The 15,777-nt window shown below is 32.1% G+C and overlaps 4 protein-coding genes across 4 annotated transcripts; 3 read left to right on the top strand and 1 right to left on the bottom strand.

Annotated features, from left to right (window-relative positions):
- Positions 1 to 419: 419 nt before the first annotated feature.
- On the bottom strand, positions 420 to 1,543 carry MONOS_7719 (putative Protein of unknown function (DUF2009); the record flags this gene model as incomplete). Its single annotated transcript, XM_067878065.1, has 2 exons — positions 420 to 806; positions 1,284 to 1,543. 2 exons carry the CDS (start codon positions 1,541 to 1,543, stop codon positions 587 to 589), a joined length of 480 nt encoding a protein of 159 aa, XP_067722355.1. The 3' UTR covers positions 420 to 586.
- A 2,209-nt stretch (positions 1,544 to 3,752) lies between these two features.
- Positions 3,753 to 4,975, top strand: MONOS_7718 (putative signal transducing adaptor molecule). The gene is made up of 4 exons (XM_067878064.1): positions 3,753 to 3,972; positions 4,037 to 4,088; positions 4,187 to 4,260; positions 4,351 to 4,975. The coding sequence occupies exons 1-4, from the start codon at positions 3,784 to 3,786 to the stop codon at positions 4,543 to 4,545; spliced, it is 510 nt and encodes a 169-aa protein (XP_067722354.1). The 5' UTR covers positions 3,753 to 3,783; the 3' UTR covers positions 4,546 to 4,975.
- A 2,666-nt stretch (positions 4,976 to 7,641) lies between these two features.
- MONOS_7717 (putative intraflagellar transport protein 57) lies at positions 7,642 to 9,977 on the top strand. The gene is made up of 4 exons (XM_067878063.1): positions 7,642 to 7,804; positions 7,867 to 8,562; positions 8,873 to 9,445; positions 9,739 to 9,977. The coding sequence occupies exons 1-4, from the start codon at positions 7,659 to 7,661 to the stop codon at positions 9,827 to 9,829; spliced, it is 1,506 nt and encodes a 501-aa protein (XP_067722353.1). The 5' UTR covers positions 7,642 to 7,658; the 3' UTR covers positions 9,830 to 9,977.
- A 106-nt stretch (positions 9,978 to 10,083) lies between these two features.
- Positions 10,084 to 15,777, top strand: MONOS_7716 (kinesin X6). The gene is made up of 10 exons (XM_067878062.1): positions 10,084 to 10,222; positions 10,298 to 10,384; positions 10,455 to 10,477; positions 10,552 to 11,692; positions 11,917 to 12,362; positions 12,535 to 12,898; positions 13,095 to 13,841; positions 14,578 to 14,792; positions 14,964 to 15,215; positions 15,352 to 15,777. The coding sequence occupies exons 1-10, from the start codon at positions 10,099 to 10,101 to the stop codon at positions 15,703 to 15,705; spliced, it is 3,753 nt and encodes a 1,250-aa protein (XP_067722352.1). The 5' UTR covers positions 10,084 to 10,098; the 3' UTR covers positions 15,706 to 15,777.

Below are 15,777 nucleotides of genomic sequence, written 5' to 3'. Positions count from 1 at the left end.
CCCAAAACTGAATATGAAATATGACTTTCTATTTGAGTCTGATCTCTTTTTGTGAATTCTCTCCATGTACTCTATCAATTCTTTATTGTGAGGCATCAAAGTGCTTTCCCCCGTTCACCATCGAATCATTTCTTGTGGTTGAACTTTTTGTAATGTATTTCTTCTTTTCATCTGAATTGTTCCACTTTGCTCGTCAAAGTTGTTTAAATTCACCAGGATCAAAATAATCAACAACAAGATGAAATAAATTGTATCTCTTTCTGTTAGATTGCTTTTATTTCTACCGAAGTTTTCACAATTTTTTCCCTGCTGTTCGTTGCCATCCTCCATTTTATCGCCTTTGAAGCGGAAATTTTTCTTTTTCAAAAAATTCAATTTCGTCATTTAGACACAAAAAGAGTGGATTTTTGATACAATGCTTTTTGGATTATTTTTCTTCTTTTTCTTTGTATTCGTCTCCACGCTGTTTAACAACATTCTCCTTTTTTCAACGCCATCTTTTTTCTCTTCCTTTATCTTTTTTGTTTATCATATATTATTTTTTTATTCTTTGTGTTAATTAACAGTTTCAATGAAAGACAAAAAATCATTTTCCTTTGTCTCCTTTTCCTTCTTCTTCGCGAGTCTCCTCCGCACCTTCTTCCTCCTCCTCTTTCTCTTTCTCTTCTTCTTCCTCCTCTTCTCCTTCTCCTTCTCCACAAGCCAGCGACTTCTTCACTCTGTTCAGGTTATTCTTCATCTTCCTGACCAGTTTCGTGCGCTCCTGCATCCCGTGCATGCCCTGCCCTGTATGTGCCAGTTTGTATCTGTTTGTGCTGTAAAGAAGATCTGCCTTTCAAATGAACCACAGCTTGAAAAACTCATTCAGAATCTTCCACCACAGCCTCAGTATCTGCTTCACATAGAGGAATCTTCTGTTGTGGCTGTGCCGCAGCTGCTCCCCGCCGACGTGGAAAAAGATGAACAAGTCGCGAAGCGCAGAGAAAGAAAAGGAGAGAGAAACGGTGAATTGACTGTGCAAGAGTGTCAAACTTTGATGAGGAAGAAGAAGATGATGACAATGACGCATGGTTCTCCTTTTTTTCTCTCTTTCTCCTTCAACTCCTTCTCTTCCTCTTTGAAATCTCGTCTTCAGAAACTGAGTCCTCTCCTTCGTCATAGCACCTTTTATTCCACATCGCATGAAGAAAATGCCTGAAATTCCATAGCCCCACCCTCTGTTCACATTCTTCTTCTTTGATGTGATGCCATATTTCTATTCTCTTCAGTTCTCCTTTGAGTACCTAATCGACAAGATCTCCACTTCCCTCTCTTTCTCCTTAACCTCCCGCTGGATCTGGGCACTGTTCTTCACTTCCTGAAATATCTCCTCTGTCGCTATGTGCAGCAGCGGGTCGTCCAACATCTGCACAATGTTCTCGCTCTGCAGCCAGTCATACACCGTCTTGATAGGCCGCACACACTCAAAGCCAAGCATCTCCTTCACTTCCTTCGTCTGCGAGTCCATCAGCGCATAGATCAGCTTCCCGTACGAATCACGCATCTTCTCCAGGTTTGTGATTTTGTACCGCCTGGCGACTGAAATAATGAAAAAGGGAGGAAATTATGATGAGTTATTTTTAAAAAAAATGTCAGAATTAAAAAAAAAATTCAAAATTTTCAAGGCAAATTTTGTAAATAACGCATTTCAATTGAAGCTTTGTGAGATTATAGCAAATAATAGAACCTCCAAAACTTTGGCTTCAAAAAAAAAAAAAAATTAAAATCATTCAATAGCACTCAAATAAAAATTTATTATCAATTTTCCTAAAAGCATCGAAATCATCTTTCTTCTCACCTCCAAAAATTCACACCTTCAAACACAGATTGATAGAACTTCTCATATTGCCTAAACTCCTTTGTCCGTATCAGCTCCTGCCCTGTCTCGTATTCAGTTGCCACAGCTATTCCAGTCAGAATCCCACAAATCTCACTCACACATCGGAATATTCTCTTCGCTGGCGTTGCAAACGTTTGCACATCAACCTGAAGCAGAAATGAAATGAGAAGAATAACAAGAAATATTAGAGGGAAAAAAATAGAAAATAAAAAGAAAGAGAAAGAAAGAAAGATAGATAGATAGATAGATAGATAGAAAGAGAGAGAGAGAGAGAATGAGAGAGAGAGAGAGAGAGAGAGAGAGAGAAAGAGAGAAAGAGAGAGAGAGAGAGAGAGAGAGAGAGAGAAAGAGAGAAAGAGAGAAAGAGAGAAAGAAAGAGAGAGAGAGAGAGAGAGAGAGAGAGAGAGAGAGAGAGAGAGAGAGAGAGAGAGAGAGAGAGAGAGAGAGAGAGAGAGAGAGAGAGAGAGAGAGAGAGAGAGAGAGAAAGAGAGAGAGAGAGAGAGAGAAAGAGAGAGAGAGAGAGAGAGAGAGAGAGAGAGAGAAATGAATTTAGCAAATAAAAAACAAAAAAGGAAGTGTATGCAGACTTTATCTGTGTAATCTGTGCACGATAATGACAAAGACGCGAATTTCCTTTTCTTTTGCTCGACTTGAGTCAAACGAAGTGGTTCATTTTTTTTCCCGTTCTCTCCAGCAGTAGGGATATTCTTGCTGCTGAGAAGAAGCAGCACCTGAAGCAACTACCAAGGAAGACACCTGCTGTTGGACTTACTGATGAAGAAGATGCGGATTTAAAGGAAATATGGAAGTAGAAAGCGCGCTTGACTCATCTCTGAATGGATCTGGTGAAGGCAATGGAGAAACATTTGAGGGTAAAGAAAGGTTATTAAACAATGTCTGATTCATATAAGTCGATTCGGACTCGTTTTTTCATTCTCTTCAACATGTGTTCTTTTGTTTTGTTCGACAGCAGCTTTATAATCGGCAAATACAGATATTGGTGATGTGATAATGAAGGTGAGTGCGCAGAAATAGGTTGAGGGGAAGGAAAAATGCCAGGAGAAACACTGTCAACAACACCTATCATGCTTTTTTGGTGAAATTTTCTGGAGCTTGTATTAATGAAATTGTTACTATAAAAATAGTTTGAATAAAGAAAAAAGGAACATGTCTTTATTATGACAAACAGAAAAGCATTCATTTCAAAAAGAATCTAAATTTCGTTTGGAAATGAATGTTTACACAAAAATAAATGGAACATAATAATAATGTAGAAAAACCATTGCATTGAAAGCAAACAATTGTTACTTTGAATACTTCACATTCACTACAACATTCGACCTGTTGGAAAGAACATTCTCCTTCTGTTGCATAAATTTGCAAATATGAATTAAAATCCAAAATTATTATAAAAGACAACCTTCTTCGCTATCATCGTCCTTAAATAAAATTTCATCTGGAATCCTAGTTTGTTGAATTGTACAGTTGTCGTTGAATGAATGTAAACATTTTTTTTTCGAAAATCATACCAATAAAACTAAATACTATTCGCAAACATTTCTGGATTTGATAAAAATTGTGACAATGTGATAGTCATCTTTGTTTAAGCTTTTGAAGAAAGTTGAAATGGATTTGAGTTTGTTTCATCGCTAGATATTTGTTGTTGTGTCATTAACACAACACTTTAACGATCAATTCAGTTACGCTCAGCGAAGGGATGATCAGTTGTTTTTGTGGATTTGTTTTTTTCATTTTCATTCTCATTTTTTTTTTCTTATTGTTTGTATCTGATTAATACACGTTGTTTTCGAAAATAATGAAAACGATCTTCAGAAGCATATTATGTTTTTTTGAAAATTCTGATCAATGTACCATAGCGTTTCTATTTAGATCGAAAAAAGTGAATGTCTCGACCAAGACTCCAAGCCCAGTTCGATTTTACTGCTCGTGTTGCAAATGAGCTAACATTTAAGGAAGGCGATATAATTACACTCATTGAAAAGCATGAAAGCGGAATGTGGAAAGGAGAGTTGGATGGGAAAATAGGTCTTTTCCCTTACAATTTCGTTGCAGAAATGCCATCTGAAGAGGAAGTATGAAGTTAAATTTGTTCTAATGTTGTTTGTTATAAAAAATGGCTTTTGTACAATTGCTAAGTCTGCACCAAAAGGCCCACCAAAGCCAATGGAAGGGTGGCTGACAAAACAAGGTTTAAATTTCATTTTATTCTTTAACGTAAACGCATGTTTTTTATATGTGTTAATTGGCTTTTTGATTTATTGCGACCTTTTGAATTAAATATATTAGGGCACTTCATGAAAAACTGGAAGAGACGTTGGTTTTCTCTTAGAGGTTCAACATTATATTATTACGAAAAGCCGGTTTGCTTTTTTTTTTTTTGCATTGTTCCTGGAATTTTTGAATGTTTTTGTGAAAATACTATTTTATTCACTTCTATCATAATTTTGAAGACTTCAACAAAAGAAAGTGGATCAATTCCTCTTTCAGGCTCTCAGGTTACAAATGCTGAAGAAAAATCCGACAAACCATTTTGCTTTCATATTTCTTATCCTCATTCTCCAGGACAAAAGGAATACTTTATTTGTGCAGAGGATGTAAATCAAATGAATGCTTGGGTTGGAGCAATTGTTGAAGCAGCAAAGTAATTTGTATTGAAAAACTTACAAAATCATGAAGTTATAATTCATTAAAGGGTATATATGTTTTTGCAATCTTATGCTGTGATTGATTTTTGTAACTATGAAGTTGTTATTAAATTCAAATTTTTGTGTTGAATTCTTTGATTTATCGTCCAGTTACAAATACTGTCTGTTTGTAAAGTTTATTGTTGCACTTTTGATCTGTCCATTTTTCACAAAAAAAGTTAAAAAGAAATTGTTTTTTCATCAATTACTTGAATTGTTTTTGACAATTTATTTAAATGGTTCGGTAATTTATCAGATGCACTTTTTTTATCTGAACAAACTTTTTGAATAATCAATCAACATTTTGAAATTTTATGAAAAATAAATTAACATTTTATTTAATTTCACACTATTTATGAGGAAAAAATATAAAACAAAAAATCTTTCAAAATCGAAAATCTTATAACCAAAATCGAAAAAGTTTCAATCAAAGTCGAACGTTCAAAAAACTTCAAATTTTCGAAAAATTGACAAAAATCAATAAAAGTCAAAAAAACATTTTCACTGTTTGAATAACAATGATATTTGTTAATAAAATGATTTTTCATTTCTTTTCAGATAAATTTTTGAGCTTCTTTTTGACCAATTGCAAATTTTCAAAGCATGAGAGGAATTCTGGTGTATTTTTATTTCTTTTCAATTGAAAGTTCATTCTTCTCAGAAAATTTTCCAAAGAAAATTTACGTATTTTAAAGAATTATTGGAAGAATGATGAATACAGTATTTGGTTATTAATTTAACTTTTTTTTTAACAAAAAACTGTATTCTCACTGAAGGAAACAAATGTTTAAAGTTTTGTTTGGAGTTTATTATTGAATTTATTTTGGTTCGAAATCTTCAAAATTTGCAGAAAACAACATCGCAAACATTCTGAAAAAAATTATCAAAATTTTCAGAATAAAATTTTTCTTCTTTTGCATTCTCTTTAAAAAAGATTTATTTTTCAAAATCAAAATTTCGATATCGATTGGATGTTTCTTAATTCTGTTTGCAACTTTTTCGGCTTTGAATAATTATTAGTGTTATCTCTGAATTAAAAAAATGGTGGAAAATATGGGCTTTCAAGTTTTTAATGCACAAAGCAGGAAAAAATTGATTCACTAATAACATAAAAAAACTTTATCAGTTTTCAAAATAATTTTGATTTTCAAAACTGCAAACAAACATCATTGATATGATCACAAAATGTTTTGTGACATCACATGTATTTCAAAAAATAAACTTTTTTTTTAAAATTTTTTGATCACAAAAAGTTCATCTTCGATGCAAAAATTTTCAATGAAAATGCCTGAAGAAAAATATTTTGCCCAAAATATGATAGTGCTTTTCGAAAAGCAAGAACATTTTTTATAAAAAAGAAAAGCGATTATTTATTTGATTTGGACATCCAATTTTTTACGCTTTTGATGATTATCATGGCATCAAAAGTTCAAAGTTCATTTAAAATCATAATATATTCACATCGGGTTTTGCACAACTTTTTGTGACTTTGTCCAATTGTGATTATTTTCGATGTGATAATACCAGGTTTTGACTGTATCTTTAACAATGCAAAATAACGACATTTTCTACTTATTTCAAGCAATTTTTAATAACAAAAGAAAGCAACATAAAAAATTCAATTAATCAAACAGTCTTTTCAAAACATCAAAGAATTCTCTTTGCCTGAAAGTCAATCACGACATTCACTAACATCAAAGAATCCAGCAACATTCCTGGAATCGTTTCATCTTAATGTGAAATTTGTGAAATAATTTTGAAATTGAGAATTGAAACAAATCGAGGGTATAATAACCAAAAAAATTTCATGGAGTCCTGAATATGTTTTCCACAGAAAAATAAATGCAGAAGAAGAAATAACGATGAAACCAAAACACACCGACAAAAATCCTGACTTTTATTTTTGGCTTCACTCAAATCCTTCAATAATTAATTAATGTGTCTGCAAATGCTGAATTAAAAAGTTAGAATGAAAAAACAATGAAAATTCCAAAAATAAATTGAAAACGTTATCAATTCGCAAACTTCAAACAAGGTTTTCATACCAATTTTTTTCCATAATACCAATAAGTTTATCATTAAGAAAAATTCATTTCTGATGTATAAAAAGATAAGTTATTTTGTATTTTTGAGAGTTTAGCGATTAATTTTTGAATTGACAATACAGAATTATTTCATTTCACATATTTCAAGTGTTGAAAACAAAGAATAGCTTTTTTTCATTTCGCTTTGTTATTTATAAAAATATATCCTTTATCAATGAAAAATTAACTATTCGTTTTTATAATTTCAAAGCACTTTCGAAAAATGAATTATGTTTGGTCAGTTCAATAAAATGAATTTCATTCAGAACATTCATTGAAAAAATAATGATTTAGACAAATACGGTGATCTAACAAAAAAGACTACAAAAAATAAAAAATTATCAAAACTTTTTGTTTGAAAACATACGTTCGACTTAACAAAAACAGAATGCAGAAGCGTAACGTTGTTTTTGTTTAAAAAAAAAATATCAAAAAGGGAGATATGATCATATATTGGACTGATGATTCCAATGAATATTTATGAATTGATGATTCATCTTTTTAATCAAAATAAAAAAATATCGTTCGTTCAATCAACAAAATTAGGAACGTTTTGAAATAAGAAAAGTGAGTGAAAACTGAAGCTATCTTTTATTTTTTGTGCTTTATTTACCACATTAAACTTTTTTTCCATCGTGAATAAATCTTTAAACATGTTTAATACATGACTGTTTTTTTCGTGTCATTAATAAAATCAAAAATTAGAAGATTTCATTTCATCTATTTGATCTTTTTTATTGAAGTATCTTATGCAACAAATTTTTCTGTATTTGATATTTCAATTTTTGATATCACAAAATTAACATTATTTTATAATAATAAAATAAGTGTTTCTTTTCACAATTTTTATTTGGAAATATTTCTTATTTGCTTTTACGAACATCAAAGAGCATAAATCATATAAAAAAACATTTTGTTTTGAGAATCAAAAAAATAAAAGAATCTTTTAAGAAAAATATTTAAGTATGGGCATGAAAGTTTTAATTTTTAATGGATCCCACATATGCACCAACTGGAAAACAACGTCGCAGGGAAATTGCAAGCACAGTAGAAGAAGTTTCATCATATGTTCTGATGGGAGAGATTGTAGAAAAGCTTAAGTGCTTAAATTATGAACAGTTGTTCATTAGAAAGAAGTGTGTGGCTGTCCTCCAGTTCAAAAATAGTTTATTTTTATGTTCAACATATATACTTCAAGTTCCTTAAGACCTATTAATGCGTTATATTTTGCATATCCGGCTCACAATCCCCAGGAACAATTTTTTATTTTGCATCTTTTAATGCATTGGCTTGCTGAAATTGCTGGCCAACCATTCGCTACTCAAGCTTCTATAGATGATGATCCCCACAAAAGTGCAACGGCTATGGCAGGGCAATTGAGAAAAATTGGCTATTCAACAGAAGTTGCCCCAAGTGAGTTGAAAAAAGGATATGGGGAGGCTGTCTGTTCTGCTTTAAACTTTCTTTGTGATCTAGCACTTTCGCAACGTAACTTTCAAGTTGAGCAGCCTCAATTTCCCGATGATTCGCAACAGGAAGAGGTTGTTGAAGAAGATAAAGGAGAAGATGATGATGAGGATGTTGACATTCCAGATGAAGATGTGATGGAGGATGATGAGGATGCAATGTCATCGATGCCCTCGACGTATTTAGAAGGAGATGATGGAATAACCGGAAAGCAAAAACCAGGAAAGAAAAAAAATCATTTTGGGTTTGGAGATGACGAAGACGATGAAGAAGAAGCTGCCAGCGATGCTGCTGATCTCTTTGCGAAAAGGGGGAGCGGGATGAGTGCTTTGAGCAAGCAATTATTTGGGCTTGACAGCGGGGCAAAGATAGACGGAAGACTTGGCGGAATTGGAGATCAAACACGCTCTTCAAACAGATCATCACAGTTTGCAAAAATTATTTCTTTTTAAACTTTCTTAATTATTTTCTATTCTTTTTTGCTTTCTATTCTTTAATGCTTTCTTTCGTTTCTATTTAATTCTCCTCTTTTTTTATATTTATATTTATATTTATATAATCAATCAACCAATAAACTAATTTATTAATTATCCTTTAATTTATTAATTAAATTTTTATTTAATATATTTTATTTCATTAATTATATTTATAAATTATTTATTTAACTTTTCTTTATTTATTTATTTATATATTTATTTTTTCATTCAAAAAAAAAATAAAATAAAATCAAAAACAAGTCTCCCCTTCGCCCCGAAATCGCGCTTCGACTCGGAGCAGTGGAAGATCGAGGCTGAGCGTGTTGCTCCACAGCTCAAAACACGGCGGAGTCTGAATCTCGCTGCGAAAGACTGGTTTGGCCACTTGGAAGAGACGAAGGAACAACTGAGGCAGCTGGCAGAGGCAAGAAGGCTGGTGGTGGTGGAGCTGGCAGTGGTGGTGAGGGAGGTGCAGGACGAGATGGAAAAGATCGAGAAAAGAGAGCGGTTCTTCAACACAGACTGCAGGGAATTACTGGAAGAGTACAAAACAGTGGCGACGGAGCTGAAGATGGCGAGCGAGGAAGTTGGAAGCGCCTCGAAGGAAGTGGAAGAGCAGGCAGCGATGCTGGCTTCATTGACAGATCAAGTGGAAGCAGCAAAGAATGACATGGAGACGTATTCGAATGACGTGACAAACACACAGCCGCTGATGAAGCTGAAAGGGGCGATGAACACGCTGAATGAGGAGCTGAAGCAGATAAATGTGAGGATTGGGACACTCCAGCATTATCTGCTGCAGACGAGGCAGGCGGATCTGGAAGAGAAGAAGTCGTATGTGAGAGGAAGAAGAAGAAGAAGAGGAAGAGAGAGAGAGGAAATGGGATTGATTATTTATTTATTTATTTATCCATAATTATTATATTGATGTTTAGAGAATTCATATTTTTTTTTTGGATTCAATGAAAATTAATAATTATTGTTATTATTATTACAATTTTAAAATAACATTAATTAATTTATTTATTCTAATTGTTTTTTCCATTTCTTTCTATTTCTATTTCTATTTCTATTTCTATTTCTATTTCTATGATTATTATTATTATTATTTAAACAATTATTTTTAGAACACAACAACGTCCATTATCCAAGCATTCCAGTCCAAGTGTTGTGCCAAACAGCGACGAAGACACGGATTCATCAGACTACGATTACTAACCACATTTCACAATACTCACAACAACACTTTACGATAATTTCAATTATTTTAATTTTTGTTATCATTTTTTTTAATATTTTTTTATTTTTCAAAACAGCCATTTTTATAAAAATCTTGCCAAGGTTCCAACCAAGATTATTTGCATAAGTCATATTTTTTTCCACGTATTTTTTTAACATTACGATTTATAAGCAAAAATATTTTGAAAAAGAGAAGAATTGATGATAGAATGGAAAAAAGATTAATTGTGGTTAGGATCAGATTCAAAATGTCAAGCTCAACAATCTCTGTCTATATTCGTCTAAAGCCGATAGAAGATGAAAGCGCTTGGACAATTTTGGATCAAAAAGAGATATTTCGAACCGAAACTGGAGTACCTCATTATTCTTTTGGTTTGCTGATGAATTAAATGCTGAAACAATGACTAATAATAATTTATTGGCTTTCATGAAAATTTAATGAATTAGACAAAGTACACTTAGGAGAGGCAAAACAAGAGGAAGTTTATAAAGAAGTTCAACCAATTATTTCTGGATTTCTTTCGGGAATCAATGGTTTGAGTGCTTATTTTTTCTATCACATAAAGAATAAATGTGAAAATTTTCAAATTTACAATCTATAAAGGAACTATCATGGCATATGGCCAGGTGTGATTGAATATTAATTTGTATATTTCTTCAAAAAATTCATTAAATTTTTTATTATCGATTATCTTCATCAGACTGCAAGTGGAAAAACTCACACAATGCTTGGAACTCAAGAAGAACCAGGAATTATAAGATTGGCAATACATGATATCTTTCAGACGATCTCAAATGACAAAAAGCAATACACTTTGAAAATCACATTTTTTGATATCTATAATGAAGAACTTAGTGATTTGTTAAAGCCCACAAACACACTTCAAATTCGTGAAAACTACACAAGCGTGTACATAGAAGGTATTGATGAGAGAGTTGTCCAAACAGAGGAAGAAGCAATAAATATACTTGAAGAAGGGCAAAAAAATAGACATACACGGTCAACAGCAATGAATGACAGAAGCAGCAGAGCTCACACCCTCTTTAGAATTTCTATGGAATCTGAGGAGACAGTCACGTTGTCTCCAGAACTCGACATGACGGATGCATCAGAAATTAAACAGGAGCCAGAAATTTCAGTCTCAAAGACGTTTGCCACGCTCTATCTGGTTGACTTGGCTGGATCTGAACGAGCATCACAGACGCTGGTTGAGGGGAAAGCCATGTTTGAAGCCAGCCACATCAACAAATCGCTGCTTTCGCTGGGAAGAGTAATCACTTCACTGAGTCAGGAATCGACAGGGTTTATTTCGTATAGAGAAAGCAAGCTGACGTTTCTTCTCAAAGAAAACCTGTCAGGAAACTCGAAAACAGCTGTTATTTGCACAATCAATCCATCTGCGAAGTATCTGGAGACGACGAAGAACTCGCTGCTATTTGCAGACAATGCCAGCCGTGTCAAAATGCATGCCAAAACGAATGAAGTTGTGGATGATAAAACAAGAATCCAAAGACTTCTAAGAGAATTGCAACAGACAAGAGAAGAAAACAAACAGCTGAAAGTGCGAACTGCTGCATTAGAAGCGATGAATAGTGGAAGTGGGAGTGGGAATGGAGTGAATAGAGGGAGAAGAAGCAGCACATGTGGCTCAGGAGCAATAGGGGGAGGGTTTAATTACGGCTCGGGAATTAAAAGGAGATGTTCAATTTTGGAAGGAAATGGAGAGAAAGAGGATGGGATGGGGTTGCCTCCGATTTTGGACTATGGAAGGAAGGGAAGAGAGAGCGGGATGAAAAGACCGTGCAGAAGAGACAGTTTGATGGGGGGAAGCGATGTTGATGGTATGAATGTACTTGAAAATGTGATAAAATTTTCAAAAAATTTCAGTTTTTGTAATGAAAGAACAATGAAAATTTATGAATGCTTTAATTATTTTATTTAAATTTTTTTTTTTAGAAATCTATTCTTTAATTAAAAATGAATTTCATTCTTGTGTTTTATAACATATTTTTAATTATTTAATTTAATTTATTTAATTTAATTTATTTTTTTCTCACCCAATCAGCACGATCCGAAGAACGCTCCGGGATGAATTCGTCTGATTCTGAGAGGCAAAAAGAGCTTGAGACAGCCGTTGAAGTGCAGCAGGCGATGATCGAAGAGCTTCGGAAGTCATTGGAGCTGAAAGAGGCAGAAAAGGAAGCATCAGAGAAAGAAGTGAATGAATTGAGGGAGAAAATAAAAGAGGCAGAGGCAGAAATATGCGGGATGAGGTGGGTTTCGCAGATGGAGCAGCAGCAATTGAGCGAGCTGAGGGAGAAGTTGCATGCGGAAACGCAATCTTTGGAGCAGGAAAGAGCCACAAACACAGAAAATAAAGGGGCGATTGGGGAATTGAGCAGGAAATTGCAGGAGTTGGTGAGGGAGAAGGAAGAAATTGCGATGCAGAAGGATAAAATTGTGGCAGAGTTTGAAGATTTGAGAAAGGAGATTGTGACGAAGGGAGCAAAGGTTTGATTGCGTAATTTTCTTTCTATTAAAATTAAAATTTGTAACATATTTTAATGATATTCATTTTAATTAATTAATTATTTATTTATTAACCTTCATTTTATTTCTATATAATTCTTCAATATTTTTTCCTAATGAATGAAAATTTCCATTTTTTTTAATGAAAAATTAGAAAGCACCTCGTTCCCCGCACGAACGAATGACGCTTCTGCCTTCAAAGCAGAATGGTTCTTCTTATTCACCTCCTCTTTCTTCTTCTTCTTCATCTTCTTCTTCATCTTCATTTTCTTCATCTCAAATCCAACAAGAAGAGCTTTTTGAGAAGAAAGAAGAGGAAATCAAACAATTGCAGGAAAAAGTGAAGCAGCTAACACAAACAATAAATTCGTTGAATTCAGAAAAGACACAAATGGAAAAAGATGCGAAAGAAATGAAAAAGAAACTGGCTCAGTTGGAAGGCTCGCTTGCAAAGCAGCACGAAGCAGAGGCGAAAATGAGAGAGGCACAACAGGAAAGAACAACGGCTGAAAAGAAGAGTTTGTTGATTAAATTTTGAAGAATTTTTATTTTTATTTTTATTTTATTTATTTTATAACCTTTGAAAAATATTTTGATAATATTTTTCTTTATTTTATTATTATTGTTATAAAATTTCTCAAATTTAATAATAATCTTTATATTTTGCTGCTTATAATTAATTCTATTTCTTTGTATTAATTCTTTATTCAACAGTGGAACTTACTCAAAAGGAAGTAACAAAGAGAAAAACATTGCAAGAGAAAGCAGAAGCCGAACTCTCAGCTCTTCAAACGCAAATGAAAGAGCTCAAACAAACCACGCAAAGAGAAGCGACCCAGCAAAAAGCGAAAATTGAAGTGCAAATCGTGAAGATTTCTGCTTTGGAAACAGAAAAAGCCGCATTAACAAGCGAATTAAATGAGGTAAAGACGATGTTTGCATCGCAAATGAATGAGGTGAAGAGGCTTTTGAGAGTGAACGATCAGAAGGAGAAAGTGAATGTTGGTTTGAAGGAGAACTTGTGTGCGAAAGAGGAGTTGATGGCAGCGATGAAGATGGAGAAGAAGAAGATGTTTGAGGAGATCAATGAAAACAATGCGTTGATTGAGACGATGAAGGAGGAAATGAACAAAACTGTTTCGCAAATGTTTGGTTTGAAAGAAGAGCTGAAGGTTACGAATGATGAGAAGAATGCGGCGATAGAGAGAGAATCTTCATTAATTGCGCAGATTTCGAAGCAAACGAAAGAAAGAGAAGAAGAAAAACAGAAAGAGAAAGCTGAAAAGGAGCAATTGTTGGGAGAGCTGGCAAAAGCAGAGGAGAATGTGAACAATACAATGAAAGAGCTGACAAGAGCAGAAGAAGATGCAACTTCGGCTCATTTCACGTTGGAAGAGGAGAAAATAAAGAGAACACAGGAAGTGGAGCATCTGAATAAGTCGATTCAGCAAAAGCAAAATCGTATGACATTATTTTTATTTGATGCTTATTACTCGATTATATTTGTTGGTAAATTAAATAATGTTTATTCTATTCTTCTATTATTATTATATAATAATAATTTTATTATTTTTTATCTTTAATGTTTATTTATTTATTTATTTATTTATTTATTTATTTATTTATTTATTTATTTATTTATTTATTTATTTATTTATTTATTTATTTATTTATTTATTTATTTATTTATTTATTTATTTATTAATTTATTTATTTATTTATTTATTTATTTATTTATTTATTTATTTATTTATTTATTTATTTATTTATTTATTTATTTATTTATTTATTTATTTATTTATTTATTTATTTATTTATTTATTTATTTATTTATTTATTTATTTATTTATTTATTTATTTATTTATTTATTTATTTATTTATTTATTTATTTATTTATTTATTTATTTATTTATTTATTAATTTATTTATTTATTTATTTATTTATTTATTTATTTATTTATTTATTTATTTATTTATTTATTTATTTATTTATTTATTTATTTATTTATTTATTTATTTATTTATTTATTTATTTATTTATTTATTTATTTATTTATTTATTTATTTATTTATTTATTTATTTATTTATTTATTTATTTATTTATTTATTTATTTATTTATTTATTAATTTATTTATTATTTCTCTTTTATTAAAACATCTATTTTTTTTTTTTCCTTCTAATCCCCTCCTCACAGATATTGAAGAGCTCTCACAAACAATTGCTTCGCTCAACGATCAAATAACCGAAGCATATCGACAGCAGCAGCTGACAATAGATGCTGCCAATGAAGAGCAAAAAAGATTTTCTGAACATCGAAATGAAATGGAGAAGAAGCAAAATGAACTAAATGAGAAGATTACTTCGCTTCATGATTCAAACCAGACGCTGATTGAACAGATTGAGCAATTGGTGTGGAAATTTATTGTTGTTATTTATTTCTGAAATGAAATTATTTTATTTTATTTTATTTTTATTTATTTAATAATTTATTTATTTATTTCTTTCTTTTCATAAATAATTCTTTTTTTCCCCCCAAACTTAATTTTTTTTATTTTTTCATATTTATTTTTTTCTATTTAGAGAACAACAATCACTGAAGGCGATGCCGCCAAAGCTCAACTCGAAGAGCGAATTGAGATTCTTTCGGGGCAAAAGAAAGAACACACAAGCGAAGCATCAACAGAAACATACGAAGCGATTTTGGGAGAAGAAGAACGAAAGAAATTCTTTGATTTACTTTCACATGCGGAAATGAAGATTATTGAGCAGAAAAAGGATAAGATGCAATTTATGGAGCTTCAGGAGGAATTAAAAGCGAAGATTAAAGATTTGGTTTGTCTTTTATTTTTCTATTGTGATGTTGACAATGATTATTATTTATTATACATTTTATTATTTTTTTAAAAAAAAAAAATAAAATTAAATAATTTTATTCCCTTTTCCCCCACCCAACATTGTATTATTTTAGGAGATACAACTGCAGAAAGCTGAAGAAGAGAAAAAGCAGATTGTATCTGGAGCAGAATTATTAAGGCAAATGGAGCAAGACGAGCAAAGAGAAAAGTTAGAAGAAGACCAAGCCACAAAAACACAGTTGCAAGCTCCTCCTCTCATGTCACAGTTCAATCTCCAAAACTCCTCATACCCCACCTCACCATTTCTCCAATTCACAACTGCAATGCCTACTTCTTTCTCTAACTTCCCTGTGATAAATAAATCCATTTCATATTCATACAACTCTGCAGCAACTAAACCCATTTCAATGACGCGTCCAATAACTCCTTCATTCATTGTCGATGAAAATCGTCCATATCAACAATAATTCTTAATTTTGACATTCACTTGTTTTATCATTTCACAATTTTTTTTTGTTTTCTAAACCCTTAACATTTTT

This window comes from Monocercomonoides exilis (assembly GCF_001643675.1).
Source record: "Monocercomonoides exilis strain PA203 chromosome Unknown scaffold42-869251, whole genome shotgun sequence".
NCBI lineage: Eukaryota > Preaxostyla > Oxymonadida > Polymastigidae > Monocercomonoides > Monocercomonoides exilis.
This window is presented reverse-complemented; position numbering and strand designations above follow the sequence as displayed.

What these genes read in the sequence shown, in the direction of transcription:
- MONOS_7716 (XM_067878062.1), top strand. Translation starts at nt 10,099, where the DNA reads ATGTCAAGCTCAACAATCTCTGTCTATATTCGTCTAAAGCCGATAGAA. An exon ending in AACAACGGCTGAAAAGAAGA is followed by an intron (nt 12,899 to 13,094) that starts GTTTGTTGATTA and finishes TTTATTCAACAG; the next exon opens with TGGAACTTACTCAAAAGGAA. An exon ending in AAGCGAAGATTAAAGATTTG is followed by an intron (nt 15,216 to 15,351) that starts GTTTGTCTTTTA and finishes GTATTATTTTAG; the next exon opens with GAGATACAACTGCAGAAAGC.
- MONOS_7718 (XM_067878064.1), top strand. Translation starts at nt 3,784, where the DNA reads ATGTCTCGACCAAGACTCCAAGCCCAGTTCGATTTTACTGCTCGTGTT. An exon ending in AAATGCCATCTGAAGAGGAA is followed by an intron (nt 3,973 to 4,036) that starts GTATGAAGTTAA and finishes ACAATTGCTAAG; the next exon opens with TCTGCACCAAAAGGCCCACC. An exon ending in TATATTATTACGAAAAGCCG is followed by an intron (nt 4,261 to 4,350) that starts GTTTGCTTTTTT and finishes ATAATTTTGAAG; the next exon opens with ACTTCAACAAAAGAAAGTGG.
- MONOS_7717 (XM_067878063.1), top strand. Translation starts at nt 7,659, where the DNA reads ATGGATCCCACATATGCACCAACTGGAAAACAACGTCGCAGGGAAATT. An exon ending in CAGTTGTTCATTAGAAAGAA is followed by an intron (nt 7,805 to 7,866) that starts GTGTGTGGCTGT and finishes ATATACTTCAAG; the next exon opens with TTCCTTAAGACCTATTAATG. An exon ending in TCTTCAAACAGATCATCACA is followed by an intron (nt 8,563 to 8,872) that starts GTTTGCAAAAAT and finishes ATCAAAAACAAG; the next exon opens with TCTCCCCTTCGCCCCGAAAT.